The 21,498-nt window shown below is 50.1% G+C and overlaps 1 protein-coding gene across 1 annotated transcript in view; it reads left to right on the forward strand.

Moving 5' to 3' along the window:
- The window catches only part of ATP8A2 (ATPase phospholipid transporting 8A2), a 437,578-nt gene that overhangs the window by 223,878 nt on the left and 192,202 nt on the right, over nucleotides 1–21,498 (forward strand). The window contains exons 25-26 of the mRNA XM_047756120.1: nucleotides 2,048–2,231; nucleotides 6,008–6,118. Coding sequence (XP_047612076.1) covers nucleotides 2,048–2,231; nucleotides 6,008–6,118 — 295 coding nt within the window. The remainder of the gene's footprint in view (nucleotides 1–2,047; nucleotides 2,232–6,007; nucleotides 6,119–21,498) is intronic.

Below are 21,498 nucleotides of genomic sequence, written 5' to 3' on the forward strand. Positions count from 1 at the left end.
GTAAGTCTGTCGTTTGCAACCCGGAGATGGTGATCTGTTCAGCTCTCAGCTGTCTAGAAAATCCTCCTTGGAAGCTGTTTTTAAGTCTTGCAGCTTGCCTCCTAAATGACAGGCAGGGGACCGGACCAAGCCAGCAGGAACTGGGCTTTAGGAGGAAGGAGCTGGCGGAGGTTGTCATGCTTCAGCCTTGTTAGTATTTGGAAGAAGCGTTGTCCCTGTTCTGTCCTAACCCAGAGGGTAGGATGAGTCTTTTCAAGTATGCTTATTAACAACAAAAAAGTAAGCATCATTTTGACAGGGAGCTCTACCCGGTATGCTCTGACAAGCTGTGTGAAAAAAAGAATCTGAAAAAGAATGGCTACATGTACCTGTATAACTGAGTCACTTTGTTGTACAGCAGAAATTATCACAACATTGTAAATCCACTCTACTTCAATTAAACTTTCAAAAATGAACAAAAGGGAGGTCCTATCATGGCTCAGAGGGTTATGAACCCAACTAGTAACCATGAGGACGCAGGTTTGATCCCTGGCCTCACTCCGTGGGTTAAGGATCTGGCGTTGCTGTGAGCTGTGGTATAGGTTGCAGATGTGGCTCAGATCTGGTATTGATGTGGCTGTGGTGTAGGCCGGCAGCTGCAGCTGTGATTCGAACCCTAGCCTGGGAACCTCCATATGCCACAGGTGTGGCCCTAAAAGAAAGAAAGAAAGAAAGGAACAACAAAAAGGTAAGAATAATTCTCAGTGGCTGCAACAGCCCCGAGGAGGTGGTTCATCCCCGTTGTTGAAAATGTCCGTGAAAATGATCAAAAAGACAGTAGATTATATGATGTGGCTCCTCCAGCCCTTTCAGCCCTTAGATTCTGTTTTTCCCACTTGTTGGTCTTTATTCCTGAGCAAAGGCTGGCAGACTCCCTGTCTTTGAGTTGAGCCTGCTGTCTCTCACCAGACACATTTCCTTTAGGGTTGGGGTTTTTGTTGCAAACAGGGATTTCTGTGGGTTGGAGGCCAGGGGAGAGGTTCCGCCGAGAACGCCCTTGACCTTCTAGCTTATAAGCACAGCCCACACGTGTGTGAGACATTCTGTGTCCAGGAAACCAGCAAGGTCTCTGGTGGTGTGTATGTGTGTGTGTCATGTAGGGTAGTGACTCGGATTCCCCTGTGAATTTCACCAGTCCAATATCAGCTTCCCAAGTTAAAATTTAGTCTAGGTCACTCCTGCGATAGTAGCTGTTGTTTCCTCTTGGGTCTTGCCGGCCAAACAAATACTTGATCATAACGATTATTGCTGTGCTCTGACCCCACAGATTGATCCCGGCTCTTTTCCTCGGGTGGGCTTATGGCAGACAGCCCACCCTCTTGTTTTCCTGGGGAGACATGGCTCCTTAGGCCCAGTTGGCCTTCCCTGCCCCTTCGGGGCCGAGCCTCTCTGCAGCATAGCTTTCCTACACTGCCTGCCCTGTGCCGCCTTCCCAACCCTCCTGCCTCGGCCACCATTCACATGCTGCCTCTGTCTCTGGGGTGGATGTGGGGCGGGGGGGGGGGGTGCCTTTCTGCTTCCTTCTCACCCTAGTTCTTCTTCGGCAGGTCTCCGGCCCTGCCAATGTTCTTCCCCTTCCCTGAAGGCACGTTTTATAGCAAATTCCCTTGCCAACCCTGGGTTATATATTCTGTACAGCAGAGCAAAAAGAGAGTCTGTGCTGGATTTCTGGTTTAGCAGGATGACGGGTGCCGAGACCTCTGTAACTGGCTTCGCGGTCTTTATCATTCAGGACGCAGAGTCCGCACGGATGGGTCCCACTGCACAGAGCGATTTCACACGGGCTGCGTTTGCAGTTGGGTTTGAGTTGTGTATTTCATCTGTGAAGTTGGCAAATACTTGAAAGCCACAAGCTACTGTTTTCTGAAAGCCTCTTTGCCCATAAGCATAAACTGTCTGTGCCGAATTTGGAACGTGTCCGGCCACTGCCCTTCCCACGCAGCTGACTGTCAGTTACAGCTGGTCCCTCGCGAAAGACACGCGTCATCGCCTCTTTCTTCTCCTGCAGGGTGTCTCCTCTGCAGAAGTCGGAGATAGTGGACGTGGTGAAGAAGCGGGTGAAGGCCATCACCCTGGCCATCGGGGACGGGGCCAACGACGTGGGCATGATCCAGACGGCCCACGTGGGCGTGGGGATCAGCGGGAACGAGGGCATGCAGGCCACCAACAACTCGGACTACGCCATCGCCCAGGTCAGCAGAGTGATAGAGTCCCCTGGGTGTAACGACCTGGCTGGTCTTGACCGGCCGCCCAGCCCTGGCTTTGGAGGCTGTGTGTGCAAGGAACCACATATACGAGGTTTCTCCATGGTCTTGAACTTGAGTGGTTACGGAGCCCTGACCTGCCGGGTGGGTTTCTTTTCCAGCTCTGGGGGTGGCCGGGATTGCTGCCATCCAGGCAGGGTGTCGCTCTTGGCAGTTGGGGTCCTGTGACAATAACCTCTCACCCTCAACTCTGCATTGGCTGCAGAGGCTTTTCCAGTGCCACCCCAAGCCCAAGGATGGCCGTGCCCATGGGCACCTGTTTTCTACAACGCCTGTGCTGGCATCTCCCTTTCCGGAAGGTGCAGGAACCACCTCTTGTATGAGGGATGTAAGGTCAAGGGAGTCAGTGATTCAGAGCTGCCGTCCTCTTCGGCTGGGCCTGGGAATGCCCAGGACCCCTGCTGTTAGGAGACCTGCCGGGGACATGCGCCCCGGGTATGAGTGGGGATCCCTTGCAGTCAGCAGCACGCAGCCTCCGGCAGTCAGCATGCCCATCCCATTCCTCTCTAGCCCGAGCACTGTGCTAGAGGCTGCTGACATGCGTCAGAGTTCCTGTCCCCGAGAGTGCAAGAAATGTGTGCTCCTCTGTGACAGCCCCCACGGGAAGGAACACAGCCAGCCACCTGCCCCGTAGGTGCCAGACGATCCAGAAAACCCAGACCACGTGGAGAACACAGACCGTTTCCTCCTGTCTCCATCACCGTGTGCTGGGATTAAACGCCTGATCCTTTGCTGGAGTTCCCTTGCGTTCCTGCAGTGTCGAGTCTCTCGCAGAACACGCTAATCACACGAACACAAGCAAGAATGACTTCTCCCGTCAGGCTGAAATCAGGGGCTGCATATAAAGGCAGAAGAGCTTGCCCCAAGCTGGGGGCTGCAGGCCAGTCCTCCCAGCCTGGGGGCCCCGCCCCCCAGAGGGCTCACATCCCCTCCCAGCTTGCGATTCTGCAGACACAGGCAGCCACGGCACAATCCTCATGGCTCCAAAAAGCACATGAAATCAATCTTGTTCCTTGGTCGATTTCAAACAGCTCCTCCGGATGATTGCTAATGTAGGTAGGAGAAGAAATTCTGATTTCACAGGTGCGGGAACTGGGGCTCTGCACAGTGAGTGACCTGCCGCTGCCGGTCCCAGCACCCGGGGTCAGAGAACAGACCCGCGTGTGACCCCGGGGACCAGCCCCGCACACCTGCTCCGTTACTTTCCCGAGTCAACCAGCCGAGGGCCTGTGGGACGCATGCTTCCTGCAGTCTGTCAGCAGCTGTAGATGTTATACACCCCAGCATTATTAAATACTTGAGTTATAGCATCATACGGCTGGAAGGGATCTTTAGAGGTTTCCTAGGAGTTCCAGGCAAATATTTGTCTGTCTTTTTTGTTCAAATGTCTAGGGAAGGGGGATTCTATGACCTGCTTTATGGAAACCGTGCTCGTAGGATGTGGGGTCTGGAGCCATTGGTCTCTTCACATGAAAGGCAAATCAGAGTCAGGGGGGAGCAGAGAGGGGAGCAGGGCTTGGTAACTCTGTGTCGGGTTCTCTGGCCCGGCCCACCGAAGAGTCAGCTCTGCCAAAGAAGGTGACAGATGGTCCCTGTGTCTGCCACCCATTGTGTCCATCATCCTGTTCCCCGTGGACAGAGACCCATCATTTCAGGGCAGTGTCCCCTCTCCCAACCGCCCCCTGCCGCCAGGCCAGCACGCTTGCTCTGCCTTAATGACTACGTAGGAAATGCTGCAGTTGGAAGAATTCCTCGGGGTGGAGTTAATAACGTGAGACAGTTCTCGCGCTGAAGTTAATGCCTGTGCTTTATCTGTGTGTTTGCGTGTGGGTGGATCCCTTTGCGATGGGGTTTTGAGAAAGCGCCCTGGAGAGTAAGACACGGGGGGGCAGGGGGGGTGCTGTCCCCGGGGAAGTTAGAAAGCAGGCGCAGCTCTGGCTGCATGTCCCCTCTGCCCTCCTGGGCTCGTCCCCTGGGGCCTGCGCCCGTGCCCTGACTTGGTGGCCCATCTAGGGCTGACCTCCAGCCCTCAGCAGCCCACTCTCTCGGGGAGGGACCACCCCCACCCCCGCACCCCTCCCTCCCTGCTGTTTCTGGAGCGACCGCATGCAAACAGCATTTTGATTTGAGGACGTCTTTTCCCTTCTGAGATCACATCACTGCTGCGCCGGCGGATGGCCCCACTGGATGTCCCCCCCGCACCCATTGAAGTTCGAGCGCCGGGGGTCCCGGTCAAGCAAACTTCCTCTTGATTTGTTTGCCTGGTTCTTTTATGGCTCCCATTCCCCTTCGGAGTCCTTGATGAGCCTTTATGGGGAGTTTTATTTTTCCACATGCACCTCCTCCTGCCATGCTGGAGCCTCACTCCACTTTCAGAGTCCAGGGAGGTGCCGTGCGCCTTCCCGCATCGGATTCGTGTGGGATTCGGCCCCCACCCCCTGTCCTGAGTACTGACGCACACTGTCGTGTGGCTTCCTCTTTAAAAAAAAAAAATTTTAAATACCATTTTTTTCAGGCACTCTTTCTACAGGTTCGTTAATATCATTTCAGAATCAGGAACGAACAGGGAGTTGACCTTAGCGGAGGCGCTGCCGGCGACTGTGCCTGTTCTCAGCACCTCCTGCTCACCTCTGCTGGGACAGTGAGGGCGTTTGCATTTGCGTCCTGCCCTGCGACTCACACGGGAGTTCAGGGTCTAGTTCAGGGCACCCGAGGGGGGGATCAAGATTGGGATCAGTGCCACGCGAGGCCGCTTGGAATCACAGGACCCGTGGATTTAAGCAGATGCGCCGCTAACGGTGTGTGCACGCCAGAGCCCGCACCGACAGAGGCACCATATACAGCTGTTTCCCTCCCTCTGGCTCCTGTTCGCACTTGGAGGACCTTAGGGAAACAGGACACAGAAGGCAGAGCCAGGCTGCGGGGGGCTGGGGAGGCAGGACACACTGCCTCAGCGATTCAGGTGTTTAATTGAAATGTTGCCGAATGTTGGCGGAAGATTGCTGAACGCTGCAGACTGCACGGGCGGCTGTTGCGTCTTCAGCTTAGCATCAGCTGCGTGCTGGTGTTTTGTGTCGATGGAGAAGTGGCTAGTTCTCCAGCCGGAGGGCTCTGCGCTTGTTGGAGGATGAAAAAGGGGACGGAAGTAGGGACAGACATGGAGGCTGTGTGTATGTGTGTGTGTGTGTGTGTGCACGCATGCATGCAGTGTGGTTGTCTCTACCTGCAGACTGACAGTGGGAATAGGTAGTGTACACATATGCACATTCCTCTTTTTACAAGGATACTGGTGCCCGAGCATCCCTTGCTCCTGCTGTCACCATGAAATCCATGATGGAATAGACGTCTCTGTTCCCGCTGGTCTTTCCTTTGCTTCCAGTTCAGATTGGTCACCTTCTTTTAATAATTTGCATTCCCAAAAAAGCACTTGCATGAACAGAATCTCACAAGAGTAGCCATTCGAGGTCCGGCCAGGTGTTTGGGGGAAAGAACAATGATGTTGCTTTAGGAGGCGATTTCCGTCACGCTCCCCAGGCAGAGAGCTCAGCACTTCGTCTCCTGAGGCGAGTGGTTGCCCGGCGTTGCGGCCTTCTCTGCAGAATCGGTCCCCTCCACCGCCTGAGCCCTCCCTCCCCCCGGGGGGGTCTGGGAACTCTCCCTCGTAAGTCGTGGGCTCACCCGACCCCCTCTCTTCCCTTTTCCAGTTTTCCTTCCTGGAGAAGCTGCTGCTGGTCCATGGCGCCTGGAGCTACAACCGCGTGACCAAGTGCATCCTGTACTGCTTCTACAAGAACGTGGTTCTCTACATCATCGAGGTGAGCAGCCGCCACGCTTCCTGGAGGGCAGGGCGGCCTCACAGGCGCCCTCCGTAGCTTCAAGGGAGGATGTCACGCCGATGAAACGGAAGAGGTGCCCCCATGACCTCTTGAAACGTGGGACGCACCCAACCTCGGGGACCCCTTCCAGATCCGGGCTCTCTGGAGCAAAAGCCAGGAGTGCGAGGCAGCCTTCTCTGCACTGTGCGCCCTCCTCCCTCCCCCCGACACACGGACAGACAGACAGGGGAAGGCCATCGCCCTTGCCTGTCCTTCCTGGCCGCGTAGAACTCGGTCACACCCACCCTCCTCCCCGGGGTGGCCAGAGCCTGGGCAGCAGAAGTTGGCATCCTTCTTGGTGGGCAGTGCGATTTGCCTGTGCAGGTGTGTTTTCCCCTTTCTCGAAGGAGAGGATTTCTTGCTGGATTTCCCTTAGAACCTGCAGGTGTCCTGAGCTCCCCTGGATTGCTTTTGGGACGTTTGGATGGGACCACTTCAGCGGGGAGGGTGTGGGAGTGAATGGGAAGTGAGCCAGGAATGGAAGGAAAAAGATCTCATTGAGTTGTCAGCCCGGTTTTCAAGATGCTGATCCAGTTACAAGCGCGATGAATGTGCTTGCTGGAGGGACTAGCGGGGCGGAGGTCGGGGGCAGGGGCGAGTGGAAAAGGCGCTTCACGTTTGGTCCCGGGGGGAACACCAGCCACCCCCTTTCTTCCTTTTGAAGAACACCTCTGCCACGAAGGTGTGGCTGTCGTGACTAAGGCATCTCCAGATGTGTTTAGGAAAGAGGAAGCAGACAGGCACTCTGGGGAACGAGAAAAGCCATGGCGATGGGATGTGGTACTTATAGCTGCTCCTGTTGTGGGTGGTTTTGTGTCTGATTTCCAGCTCTTGGTAGAAATCGTCCCCAAGGCAGAGATCCACTTCTGTTGCGAATCAAATCATAACGATCCTTGATCTCTCAGCTCGAAACACATCGCAGTAGCATGAAAGTATCTTTTCTATGTTTGAAGTATACTTCAAGAGCCCACGCTGATGCCCTCTGAGTCAGTGCTCTGTCTGGGCTCAGTCAGAGGTTTTGTTTCTTCGTTTGAAAATGAGTATCGCCCAGCAATACTACATGGAACACAGGGCCCCGAGAAGCGGAGGCATGGTATTTATTTGTTTGTTTTTAATTTTGTGAAGAGTGTTTGAAACGGCTGTTGACAGGAGACCATGGAACAGGTGGTTTGCGGATGTAACTGTGTGTAAACGTGTCTTGACCCCATGGTCCAGTCCTTCCCGTCGAATATTCGGGTCAGACATACAGGTTCATGTCATTCACGCTGGAAGGAAACTCCTCCCAAGTCATTTTCCCACGTTGGGCAGCTTGTTCACTGCACAAGGCTGCCCTCGTGGTAAGTGGGGCTGAAACCTGGGAACACCTAGGAGAGGCCATGCCTCCGCCCACTGCGAGTGAAAACCTGCACATGCAACCTGCTGGGGCTTTGGTGGTTTCCAGCTGCTTCTCATCCATGTTTTGACAATTCCCTTTTGGTGCTTAAAGAAGTTTGTCCCCGCAGCCCCTCCCCCACTCCGTCTGCCACTTTTGGCATCTGTGATAGGAGTCACTCCTAAATGTCACTTGGGGTCAGGGGCAATTGCGCTGGAGCTCGAGGCCCCGTCCTCACGTGACATCCCAAGTTTCACATGCCTTTTCAGTTCTTGGCGTCACAAAAGCTCTCCATAATCTGGTTTTCCTGACCAGCAGCACCTTTCAGATAAGTCTAGACTTCTTATCACAGCTTTCTCCTTGGAGCTCCAGCCCCTGTGCTCCCCAGAGCTTCCTGCTCAGTCATTGACACCTACTATCTTGCCTTTTCCCTTTGGGCCGAGCCTGAGGTGATCACACTTTCAGTCTGTCTGGAAAACTCTGTTTGGAACGAGGCCCTGCAAGTGCCGGGTGAGTTCCTTAACTTGAGATTTCAACTGCAGCCGAGCACAGGAGTTAAACGGTCTGCTGTAAGCAACCTTTTCAAACATTCTCTACAAAATTAAAAACAAACGAATCAAGAACTTGCCTCCCCACGCCGCTCCCTGCCCCATGTTCTGATGAGCATTGCTGGGCGGTATTCCTTTTCAAACTAAGAAACAAAACCCTTGATGGAGCCCCCTCAGTTACAGCACCAGCGCAGATGGCATCTGCCTTCGCCAGGTAACCTCCATGGCATCAGTAGACTTTGAGTATAATTTCAAGCATGCCTTTGTAGTGTGTATGGGGCTGAAAGATCAAAGCTTATTGTAATTCGATTTGCTCATTTCCAGGGTTTTGTATTCTCAGGGTTACCTTGTAGCTCATTACTTACATGAGAATAAATTAAATATATCACCTCCTTTACTGCGAGCGTTTTCCTGTAACTCAAGGAGAAAGTCTTTGCAAGAGCTGATGTGTTCTCGTCTTAACCCCCTGATGGAGGCACCTCAGTCATCTGAAAATACAAACTTAATCACGTGGTCTTGCTATGTTTCCTTTTCTGAGGAACCTCCATACTGTTCTCCATAGTGGTTCTACCAGTTCACATTCCCACCAACGGTATAGGAGCGTTCTCTGTTCTCCACGCCCTCTCCAGCATTTGTTAATTTGTTAATGTATAAATGATGGCCGTTCTGACTGGTGTGAGGTGGTCCCTCAGAGTGGTTTTGATTTGCATGTCTCTAATAATCAGGGATGTGGAGCATTTTTTTCATGTTCTTCCTGGCCATCCGTATGTCTTCTTTGGAGAAATGTCAGTTTGGGTCTTCTGCCCATTTTTCGATTGGGTTGTTTGTTGTTGTTGAGTGGTGAGTATATTTTGGAGATGAAGCCCTTGTCAGTTGCATCATTTGCAAACTATTTTCTCCCATTCTGTAGGTTGTCTTGTCACTTTCTTTCTGGTTTCCTTTGCTCTGCAAAAGCTTCAAAGCTTGTTTAGGTCCTGATTGTTTGTTTTGTTTTTATTTCTGTTGCCTTGGGAGACTGACCTAAAAAAACATTTGTACAGTTTACGCCAGAGAATGCTTTGCCCCTGTGATCGCTTCTAGGAGTTTTATGATGTCTTGTCTTCTGCTTAGGTCTTTAAACCATTTTGAGTTTATTTTTGTGCGTGGCGTGACCTATCTACAAGACAGAAACAGACTCACAGACATAGACAACAGACTTTTGGTTGCCAAGGGGAAGGCAGTGGGATGGACGGGGAGATTGGGGTTAGTAGATGCAAACTATTACATTTAGAATGAGAAGCAATGAGGTCCTGCTGTACAGCACAGGGCACTGTATTCAGTCTCCTGGGATAGACCCTGATGGAAAATAATATTAAAAAAAGGGAAAAAAAGCTTAAAACAGTTTGCCAGTTAAAAAAGATACCGCGTGTGCATACACACGTCTATAGTCTTGGCTGTTATCATGAGGATCATTCCGTGATTTTAATTAGCAAGAAAGATTGAATGGGAAAGCTAGAGCCTACGACATCAGGCAGCCCACTCGCTTGGTGTACTAACCTACGGAATGGGCTTTCTCTTGGGAACAGGTGCATGGCAGTTTCTCACCCCCATATGGGTCTCAGCCTCCACCCCCAGCCCTGGCCCCTATGTGCATTCTTTCCTGACTTCTCTCTCTGTGTTCCTAGAGAGGTTTACATAGACGGACAAATCAGTGTATTTACATGCTTGTCACCATGGTTTGTGATGCACTTCTGCAGTTCCCCTTTTGCTTACCGTGTGCTTTGAAATCATTTCCCTCCCTGTGTAGTGACCCACTGCATGGCCTTTCGCTGTGCGGGGTTCTGTCACCTGTTCGACCATCCCTGTCTTGACAAACAATCACCCACACGACGCCTTGTGGAGTGTCAGCTTCCCTGTAAGCAGGCCGTGACCATTCCACCAGGATGACGTTGCTCCATTAGAACATTTTGCCCACAGTGCCCTGGGCAGAACACGTGCTCACTTTACGTACGGGTACCTGTGCCACAGGCTCTTTGTTGCTGACAGATCTTATTTTCTGCTTGTGTGATAAAAATTTATTCAAGCCAAAGTAACTGTGGGTTAACGTGATTAAAAAATAAGAACAAAACCATGGAATCAGTGATTTCATGGTGGCCCAGTTATGGGTAAAACTAAAGATAGATTCACCCCTCGTTTACCATCCCCTCTGCTGCCGCCTTAACTTGCTGCTTGTTACCTGGATGGAAGCCAAGACCCCTAGGTTCGGTCATTCTGCCGTCTAGAAACATACCCTGACCAACTCCAATGCCTGGCACAGGGTCTGGAGCAGAGATGCCTCGAAATGTTGGCCGTGAGCGGGCGCATGAGTTCCACTGCTCTCTTCAGACTTCAGGGGTTCTTGCATCTTCTGATGAAATCCCCATCACCCCTCATGCTCCTGGTGGTCTAGCCCTGATCACCAGCTCCGTCTCCCACCGCATCCCTCCTGTTTTGTTTTTAATCCGTGTTTTTGAAGTATAATTAACACACAGTGAGATACACCCTTCTTAGGTGTGCGGGTCTATGAGTTGAAACTGGATTTTTCTTTTTCTTAATGGCCATACCCATGGCACATGAAGTTTCCCGGCCAGGGATTGAGTCTGAGATGCGGCTGTGACCTGTGTCAAGATTTCTCAACCCTCTGCTCTGGGCTGGGGTCCAAACCTATGCCTGAGGACTGACCCAAGCTGCTGCAGCGGGATTCTTAACCAGCTGCACCACAGCGAGAACTCCTAAAACTGGATTTTTATGATTAGAAATTTACTGGCAATTTGCTGTCTCCCTCCCACAGACGATGACAAACGAGAATGTCACAAAGAGTTCTGTGGATGGAGGCTGGGGGCGGCACAACAGTGCGAATGTATTTAATGCCACTGTGCACTTAGAAATGGTTAAAGGGAGTTCCCTTGTGGCTCAGTGGGTTAAGGATCTGTGAGGATGCACATTTGATACTTGGCCTTGCTCTGTGGCTTAAGGATCTGGCATTGCCACATTCCATGGCCTGGGAACTTCCATGTGCTGCCGGCCCTTAAAAAAAAAAAAAAAAAAAACAGGTGAGATGATAAACTTTATGTGTATATTGTCACAATTTTTTAAAATGCTAAAATCTTTTTTTTTTTAATCTTTTTGCCTTTTCTAGGGCCCCTCCCACGGCATATGGAGGTTCCCAGGCCAGGGGTTGAATCGGAGCTACAGCTGCCGGCCTACACCACAGCCACAGCAACACTGGATCCTTAACCCACTGAGCAAGGCCAGGGATGGAACCCGCAACCTCATGGCTCCTAGTCGGATTCATTAACCACTGCGCCATGATGGGAACTCCTAAAATGCAAAAATCTTAAAAAAAAAAAAAAAAAGGAAGAAGATCGTAAGCAGGTTGGCTGTTTCATCACCTTGAGGGAACAGAAAATGCTCTGTGCTTTGGGGAGCTCGTTGAAGCTTTGAAAGACAAACTTGACATGTAGTTTCATGTTAAAACCAATTAGGGAGTTCCCTGGTGGCCTACTGATTAAGGATCTGGTGTTCTCACTGCTATGTTGTGGGTTGCTGCCATGGCACGAGTTCCATCCATGACCCGGGAACTTCCGCATGCTGTAGGCGTAGCCAAAAAACCCCTCCAATTAAATGCTAAGTTTGTGGCCCTATTTCTCTGAGGGCGCAGCCTGCCGAGGGCTAGGCTAGGAAGGACTTGGCATGCTTGCGGGCAGGTGGGATTGCTCTTAGCCAGCCGGAGGAGGGAGCGTTCCGTGCGTGTGTCTGTGCTGGGGCAGGAAAAGGAATGGATTGGCAAAGGCACAGAGACAGGGATCCCGGAGTGGCCAGAGGAGGGGCCTGCAAACCAGACAGGAGCTTTGTAGCTGTCAGAAGTTGGGATGCCTTTTTCATTCTGGAATAGGCAAGTGACATGTCAAGTGATTTCAGAAAATGTATCTATGAGTATGTCCAGCAGACAGCAGAGACCGTGCATGTAATTTTGTACTTTTAACCTGGGGCGTCAATCATGGCCTTATGTAACCATCTCCCACGATAACCTAGAAGCAGTCAGGAAAGACGGATTTGGAAAAATGCTTTGATTTTTGATAACAGGAAGAATCTACCTAGAACTCAAAAGGGTGGGGGTGGAGTGGGAAGGAAGGGCTCCTACGAATATCTCGGGTCCTGATAGGACCACTCCATGGAAATTTCTCAAGGAAAAGGGTCAATTAGATTCTGTAAGGTTCCTACACCATGGAACAAACTAGCCACTGGTCCTTCAGAATATCCTGAGCACAGAGTGCATGTTCAAGCCTGGCAGCACCAGCATTCAGAGCATTTTCTACGTGTGCGTTTGCCTACAGGCTCTGTGAAGCCCCAAGAAAAGGTTTTTTGGAATGGACGAAACTTCAATGATAAAATTCAAGTCGAAAAATAATAGGAAAGTCACTTGTGATGAACCTTTTTTTCTAGAACTTAGGATGTGGCTGCCGTGTAAACTTTGGTGTAACATAAAGAAATTGGGCCAAATGTGTGTGATTGGGTCACTTTGTTGTAGGACAGACCTTGACGAAACATGGTACGTCCACTGTACTTTAAGAGTAGTAATAATAAAAAAAGAAAATAGGCCAGATTGTCTTTGAGGTAGAGAGGAGGCTTGGAAGTTAGGATAGTTGTGTGTGGATGGTCCCTGGTACAGAGAATAACCGTGGCTCATAGATATTGGTGTGAACAGAATCGGAATTTTATACTGTTTAGAGTGTCTGCTTATTTTTGGCAACACATATAAGAATGTGCATGTTTTCTTGGGGTCCTTAAGCTGGGATACGGCCCAGGGAATGGGGTGCATATTAACCTGGAGGATGGGAAATACTATCACTGGATGAGAAATAGAGATTTAAACCATATCAGGTTGGAGCCCAGATGAAACCGAAGCAATTTTGTGGAAAGCCAGTTAGAATTTGTCAGCCCTTGAGAATCCTAAAACACACAGGCGAACAAAAGGCCTGCCCTCCGGAATATCGTGGGGTATGAGAAATAGCTTATTTACCAGAGTTTCATTTTCTGTGTCCTCAAACTAAAACGGCAGCATGAATTATGGTTCGTATGTAAACCGCCACTCTAGTCCAAAAAATTCTCACTGGGGAAGTATTTGAATTTATTTTTTCTGGAAACGTGCAAATTCTTTTTAGCCATTTTACATTTTTAATTTTTTTTTAAACCAGTGGACCTCTGAGAAGTTTTGTTCTTCTCTCCTGTTTTCTGGTCCTGGTTGTTGGAAAATAGCTCTACCTAAATTGCTCGCGGGCCTCCTCTGTTTGATTTGCTGTCCGACCGTCGTCTTGCTGGGGAGCCCGAGTCAGGGATGTCAGTGTGCAGGTGGTGGGGATTTGGTCTGCCTTCCAAGCTGCTGCCCACTTCCTGGTGGTAACCCAGACTGCGGTGTAGACAGTGAAGGACGCACTCGCTTTGGGTAGATGTCGCTTTCACTGTTAGAATCAACGGAGAAGCGAGGCTTTCCATCGTCAGAAGTCTATGCAGTAACTTTTCCCCCTTCCGGATTATAACACATGGTTAAATACCAGCGTTGCGGCGGCTGTGCTGTAGGTCCCACCGCTGTGGGTTCCCCAGCCTGGAAACTTCCATATGCTGTGAGTGCAGCCATAAAAAATAAAATAAAATAAAATAAAAAAAGTATTTCATTCTGGACACAAAAGAAATCTCTTTATGGTGAAAGATAAAATTCCTGATAGCTAAGCTTTCCTTTTCTGGCCCAGGCGGCATCCACCCTGTCAGAGGTGGTTCTGTTTCCTGATTTTAGGTGCATCATTTCAGGGGTCGTGTTGGCAGCCATGAGCTTAACGTGAGCGTGTTAATAGGTAACGGTCAACCGAACGGCAGTGTCCCGATTTGTCATCAAATGGGACCCCATTCGTGTTCTAGTAAAAGCTTTCATCAGGTATCGGCAGGCAGAAGGCTAAGACCTGGGGACCTGGGGCACGTGTAGCCCAATTTCCCATGTATGGGGCGGGGGAAGGGGGAAGGGGTGCAGCACAGCCCGAGGGGCGCGCCGAGGTCACATGGCTCTGAGCACAGGCCTGGTGCCAGGCCATTCTGAATGCACGGCCACCTGCAGAGTCCGTGGTTTCCTGGGGGGTTCCTGTTTTGTGCTGATAGTTATCCAGCATAATTTTAATGTGTTGAAAGGAAAGCCATTTCAAGAATGACGCCCCATTGGACAGCTGGGAAATGGAAATTAAGTGGAAATGGAAGCATTCTGGGTGGGGCTTTCCTTGTGCCGTGATCTTCACTCTCTTGGAGCGCTCTTGGGTCGTGGGATCCAGGTCAAGAAGACAGAGCCCTGGCTCCCAGAGGGCATGAGCAGATGCAGAAAAGAACTCCTGGCACGCAGTTGCCTGCCGGGTGTTGACTCCCAGGATGGTGTTTGCAATGAGATGTGTTAGACGTGGTGCTTCACAGCCGGGGAGAATGGGGGCCTTGGGTTCCAGGGTGAAGGGGGGTGAGACCTGGAGGAGGAGGAGGTGATCAGGTGCGGGGTCAGGCCAGTGTGCCAGGGAGAGCCACGCCTGCCTCCCCACCCCACCCTCTGTGTCTGCCAGCTCCGTGATGTCAGGATTTAGTGGCCACGTGAACAACAGGGAAAAAGTGACTTTGCTGGGGTTTGGCGTTTCGGTAGGAAGGTGGCTGCGGAATGAGTTGGGTGGGTGCTTGGGAACCGTCTCGAAGCCGAGTTGGTTGCTGCCTGTCCTCGGAGCGGGGAGTTTGTTGGCAGAAGGCGAGGCGGTGGGTGACGGGCAGGAGCAGCCGCAGATCCTGAGAAGGCCTCACAGTCTGGAGGGACACCCCGCCAGATACCCGATCACTCTGAACTTTACAAAAATAGACTCACTGCCTTTTACGGGTGACAATATATGCTTTTTTAATGATGTTTTTGCAGCTGCTTTGCCTAAAAGACTGGTTACAGAGATCCAACCTTCTTAAAAAAAAAAAAAAAAAGTATTGAGGCATTGATGTTTGAAAAAGTGAGTCTCTAACTCCATAAAATGTTTGAACCTCCCTGGAATAAAAAAAGGGGGTGGGGGGCGGTGGGCACAAGTCCAAAAGCAAAATTGCTGCAAAGGACTCACGGGCCCCATGTGACCCTGGAAAGGCCCGCATGTGCGTTCCTCCAGATGCCTGCACTTGCCCTGCATGTGGTGCTGCGGTGAAAAAAACAGTCCAGACCCAGCAAGGGGTCCGGTTCATCTCTCCTGCAGTAAAGCTGTGGGTTCCAGCTTCCTTCCTAAAGACCTTCCTTTAGGGGAATACGCCGCCCCGGGTGCTTGGTCCGAGCCCCAAGTCGGTGGTGACTTTCTGGGCTGGACCAACAACCAGATAATCTATTGTGCACAATTCGGTAGAGGCCCCCCGTAAGAATCTACTGGGCCTTTTGAGATTCGGGGTTTTTAAGAAGAGAAGATAACTTAAGTAGCACGTTGCATTATTTCTCTTGCCTTTTAGGAAACGCCTTTCTGGTCTAACTTAAACCTTTCCTGGTGCTCATTTCACACAGAGAAGTATACCCTCCAGGTGTTAGGAAATAAATTCATTTGGCATGGTGTTTAATCTTATCTTTGGCGAAGCACGAAGGATAATTCTGATTGTGTTCTTTAAACATATGGCTGCTTACATCGCCTTTGATTTCGGTTGAAACTCTCAAATGGATTTCCACTCTCGTGAGGTTGATTTTACACCTTAGATTTTTTTTTTCCCCTACTGGTTTTTCCTGCCTTTTAATGCTATGTGTGTTGCTCTCCTGTATTTTCTCCTGCCCTGGCTCTTGCCAGGAGAGACCAGGTTTCTTAAAGCTCTTGAAATCAGACTTCCTTTGACGTGCATGGTGAATTTGGAGGCGGCGTCTGGGCACAGATGCCCTGGAGGCGCCTGCCTGTCTGTGTCCAACTCTCTACACCCGGGGGCATCATGCAGAGCAGGTGGCTCTCTGTGACCTTCGATGAGAGTGCTAGAACGTCCAAGAGCAGGATGGTGGCGTCAGGCACAGGATGAAGGCGCGAGAAGGTGACACCAGCAAAAGCACCTTTTGCAGCAGATGAAGGTGGAGGTCACAGGAAGACAGGGAATTGATCCGTGACTCCGGTGGCAGAAAATTATGCGTCATGTTCTTTTTCACGTTCTTTTCTATTATCAGTTGTTACGAGACACGGCGTATAGTTTCCTGTGCTGTACTGCAGGTTCTTGTTCTTTATCTGTGTGTACAGTAGTGTGTATGCGGTAATCCCCAATTCCTCATTTGTCCCTCCCCCTGCCTTTCCCCTTTGGGAACCATAATTTTGTTTTCTGTCTCCGTGAGTCTGTTTCTGTTTTGTAAATAAGTTCATCGTGTCCTATTTTAGCTTCATATAAATGATATCATATGGTATTTGTCTTTCTCTGTGTGACTGACTTCACTTAGTATGAGAATCTCTAGGTCCATCCATGTTGCTGCAGATGGCATTGTTTCTTTGTTTTTTATGGCCGAGTAGTATTCCATTGTATTACATGTACCACGTCCTCTTGATCCTTTCCTGTGCCAGTGGACATTTAGGTTGCTTCTGTGTCTTGGCTATTGTAAATAGTGCTGCAGTGAACATTGGGGTACAAGGATCTTTTTGAATTAGAGTTTTCATCTTTTCCTGATACATGCACAGGATCGAGAGAGTTGGATCATATGGTAGGGTGGCTCATAGTTTTAAAATACCTTTTTATAAGCAAGTAAAATGTATTTATGATAATGCAATTCTTCTTTCTTTTGCTTGGACTTGAGACTTTTTTTTAGCTTTGACTTGTAGTGAAAATAGCTCCTGTTAATAAGTATCACATCATGGAGTTCGTGCTGTGGTGCAGGGGTTAAGAATCCAGCTACAGCATCTCAGGTCACTGTGGAGGTGCAAGTTCAATCCCCGGCCCCATGCATTGGGTTAAAGCATCTGGTGGTGTTGCAGCTGCAGTGTAGGTTACAGCTTGGATTCAGTCCCTGGCCTGGGAACTTCCATATGCTGTGGGTGCAGCCATAAAAAACAAATACTCAAACAGAAATAAGTATTACATCTGGAAGCTCACCTCCCCTCCAATAAATGTGCCTGTACTTTTTTTTTTTTCCTGCTTTTTAGGGCCACACCCATAGCGAATGGAAGTTCCCAGGCCAGGGGGGGACAAATCTGAGCTGCAGCTGCCAGCCTACACCACAGCCACAGCAACTCCAAATCTGAGCTGTATCTGTGACCTACAACCACAGCTCATGGCAGTACTGGATCCTTAACCCGCTGAGCAAGGCCAGGGATCAAACCCGCATCCTCATGGGTACTAGTCAGGTTCTTAACCTGCCGAGCCCCAGTGGGAACTCCAGTGCCTGTACCCTTAAGCAGTAGCTAATCTCCATGGCCTTCTGACAACACAGCTCATTCGAGCCCCTGTGTTGGTTTTCCAGCAGGTGTCCTGGGAGCTTAGAGGCCTCCTCCCTTCTTAGCTCCAAGGTCCTGGCAGAGCAAGTGGACTGTAGAGAGAAGAGTCAAGAATAGGAGTGATGGGTAAGCCCTCTTGCCTGGTCCTTGGAACCGAGGGCTGGGGGTGGGGCAGAGTAGATTAGTGCCATCAGACACTGCCAGGACCTCCAGAGCCCGCCCTTAAAAGAATAGTGATTGAAGTGTTGGTCTCTTGTGTGCGGGGATTACAAGATGAAGCCTGTTACTGCTCCTTAACTAAGCTGCCTGTTGCTTTGATCATCTTTTTGTTGGTCCCTTCTCTATTTGAAACTTGCATTTTTGTAACTTGAGCTGTTGACTAGAAGCTTTGCCCCTCATTCACCTCAGCTCGTCGATTTCCTTTATCCCTTTGAAGGGGTTTCTTGGTAGGGAATATGCCATTCTCCTGTCGTGGAAGGGAGAATTGACAGGCACAGAATGACCACCTTTTAGTGTGCACGTCTGTGAGTCTTAACAAATATATTCGGATACAGTGTTATGGTGTCACTCCCCAGACCTCCTCCAGGCCCCTTTTCATCAGCCCCTTCTGCCACACCCGTCCCTGGTGACAGCGGGCCTGTTGTCTGATGCTGTAGTTTGGCCTTTTCTTAGAATGTCATCGGCTTGGAGCTCTTCACTGTGTGGTCTGCAGATGCTGGCTCCTCCACTCAGCATGATGCATTTGGGATTCATCCATGTCGTTCTGTTATTCTTTTTTATTGCTGCATAGTATTCCTTCATAGGAAGAGGGTTTCCCATAGTTGAAGAGTTCTGGAGACCCAGCCCCAGGGGGTTGAGAAGCAGGGGCCCAGAGGTCAGTGGATGCAGGTGATACTGTAGCTCAGGGAGGGGCTTGAGTAGAGTTTGACTGGGATGACGATGGCCATCACCAAGCATGGCGGGTGGCTGAGCCGCCTGGTGACCCCTTCTGTGGAGAGAAAGGCCGGGAGCCCACAGACCTGTCCTGGAGCTGCTTTTCATCCATGACTGCATCAGCTGAGGGCAGCCGCGTCATGGCCATGGCCAGAGGCTTGCCAATCAGACCCCCTGGGGGCTTTGCTTCCAGCTCAAGCCATGCAGGCCGGGACAAGCCTCTTGACCCCTTCCAGCCTCAGTGTCCTTCTCAATAAAATGAGGATAAGGATGTACATGCATCACAAGGGCTGGGGTGCTGGGGCCAGCTCAGCAGGATGGGGCTGAAGAACGGGTGCTGTGGAACTTAAGGAAAAAAAGTTAACATAAAGCAAGACACAGAGACATTTATCTTAAGTAAATGTGGGAGCCGGGGACTCAAGGTCTCAGGGACCAAGAGCCCTGCCTCAAGAAACCACACTGCTTTTATTGTGCTCTTGAGATGAGATCAAGTGAGGAGTGGCTATGGGTGGAGGATAAAGGGTTGTTTACTATTGTATAAGTTCTTTTACTATTTAAAAAGCCACTTAGGTGGTAAAAGGTTAAGCTCTTGCTCTGACCTCTAGGCACATAACAGTTCTTAAGCTTAAGTCACTTACCAGCACTGTGACTGTTTTTCCAAGCAGGAAGATGGGATAAAGTAAGGAAGGACAAGATGGAGTTTTCAAAGAAACATGTCTTGCGACACTGGGGAGGATTAAGTGAAATCATATTGGAAAGCCTGTAGCATGGTGCCAGCCACGGAGCGAGCCACGGAATGAGCCTGGAGCGTTACTGTAAAGTATTTAACATGTGACAGCCTTATGACTAAAGTGTGGTTATGGGCTTGGGGCTGTAGTTCTAGTCCCTGCTTCCTCCCAGAGTAGGAATCTGCCCCATGGTGGTTTTCTAATCCATCCTCTGCCAGAAGCCTCTGGGGGTTGGTCCTCCCTTACTGCATCTAGAGGCAGCTTTAGCTTACCCAGATCTCCTGCAGTGTAATCCTAAGCTCTGCAACTGGGTATCATCACTGCGGAGCAAGGTGGCCAGCAGGCACATGAGAAGATGCTGAGCGTCGCTCATGATCAGGGAGATGCGCTTCAAAGCCTCAATGAGGTACCAGCTCACATGGGTCAGAATGGCCATTGCTAATAAGTCTACAAATAACCAATGCTGGAGAGGGTGTGGAGAAAAGGGACCCGCCTACACTGTTGGTGGGAATGCAAATTGGTACAACCTCTGTGGAAACCAGTATGGAGGTTCCTCAGGAAACTAAATATACGGTCCAGCAATCCCACTCCTGGGCATGTATCTGGACAAAACTGCAATTCAAAAAGATACATGTACCGCTGTGTTCATAGCAGCACTATTCGCAGTAGCCAAGCTGTTCATAGCAGCACTATTCACAGTAGCCAAGCCATGGAAGCAGCCTAGATGTCTGCGGACAGATGAATGGATTAAAGAAGGGGTGTGTGTGTGTGTGTGTGTGTGTGTGTACATGCTGAAATATTACTCAGCCATGAAAAATAATGAAATACTGCTATTTGCAACAACATGGAAGGACCTAGAGCTGATCATACTGAACAAAGTAAATCAAAGACAAAGACAAATACCATCTGATATCACTTATATTTGGAATATAAAATGTGAGAGATATGAACTTATCCATAAAACAGAAACAGACGCACAGACATAGCACACTTGTGGTTGCCAAGGGGGAGGAGCAGGGAATGGGATGGACAGAGAGTTTGGGGTTAGCAGATGCAAACCATTTTTTTTTTTTTTTTGCCATTTTCTTGGGCCACTCCCACGGCATATGGAGGTTCCCAGGCTAGGGGTCGAATCGGAGCTGTAGCTGCCGGCCTACGCCAGAGCCACAGCAATGCGGGATCCGAGCCGCGTCTGCAAGCTACACCATAGCTCATGGCAACGCCGGATCCCTAACCTACTGAGCAAGGCCGGGGATCGAACCCGCAACCTCATGGTTCCTAGTCGGTTTTGGTAACCACTGAACCATGACGGGAACTCCCAAACTATTTTATATACAATAGATAAAAAACAAGGAGCTCCTGTGTAGCATAGGGAGCTATATTTAATATCCTGTGATAAACCACAGTGGAAAAGACGATGAAAAAAGTGTATATGTAGAACTGAATCACTTTGCAGTACAGCAGAAGTTACCACACCATTGTAAATCCACTGTTCTTTAACAGAAATTTTTTTTTTAAAAAATCACTGTAGACCAAAACAACCGTAATTGAATCTGTTAGAGTACTTGGCAGGTTGCTTGCCTCTTGTCTGTGCATTACTCGTAGTTGACATGCTCATAACTTAATTGTTTTCCAGCAATGCGGGCCCCTCTGTAACTGGGAAGTAATCCCTCGAACATTATCTCTGGTCTCTCCTGCTCCCCGACCCAGAGGAGCGTTTGCAGTCTTCATGAAGCGGCCTGGAGCCCTGGGTGCTCACACTCTTGGCCCAGGTCACGTCAAGAGCCCTTCAGGGAAATTTTAAAACTTGTCCCGTAAGAAGTTCCCGTTGTGGCGCAGCGGCAGCGAATCCAACTAGTATCCGTGAGGACATAGGTTCGATCCCTGGCCTTGCTCAGTGGGTTAAGGATCTGGTGTTGCTGTGGCTGTGGTGTAGGCCGGCAGCTACAGCTCTGATTTGACTCCTAGCCTGGGAACCTCCATAGGCTACAGGTATGGCCCTAGAAAAAAAGAAAAGAAACTTGTCCCTTAAAACGTCAGCCCCTCAGCAGTCCTCTCTGCTGGAATTTGCTGAAAGGAATCCATGCGAGAGCAGTTCCTCTGCTCCCACAATGTGAGCTTTGCCGGTTTCTTTCAAAGCCGGGCCATGTCATGGTTCGCCTGGTGGCACTGGATCAAGAGGCCTGGCTGCCTTGGAGACCAGGAGTGCACCTCGTCTCGGTGTCTCGTGATTGCCTGAACACACACCTTCCTCTCTCCGTGTGTCCAGACGAGGCAGGACTTGTGT

This window comes from Phacochoerus africanus, chromosome 13 (genome assembly GCF_016906955.1).
Source record: "Phacochoerus africanus isolate WHEZ1 chromosome 13, ROS_Pafr_v1, whole genome shotgun sequence".
Classification (NCBI taxonomy): Eukaryota; Metazoa; Chordata; class Mammalia; order Artiodactyla; family Suidae; genus Phacochoerus; species Phacochoerus africanus.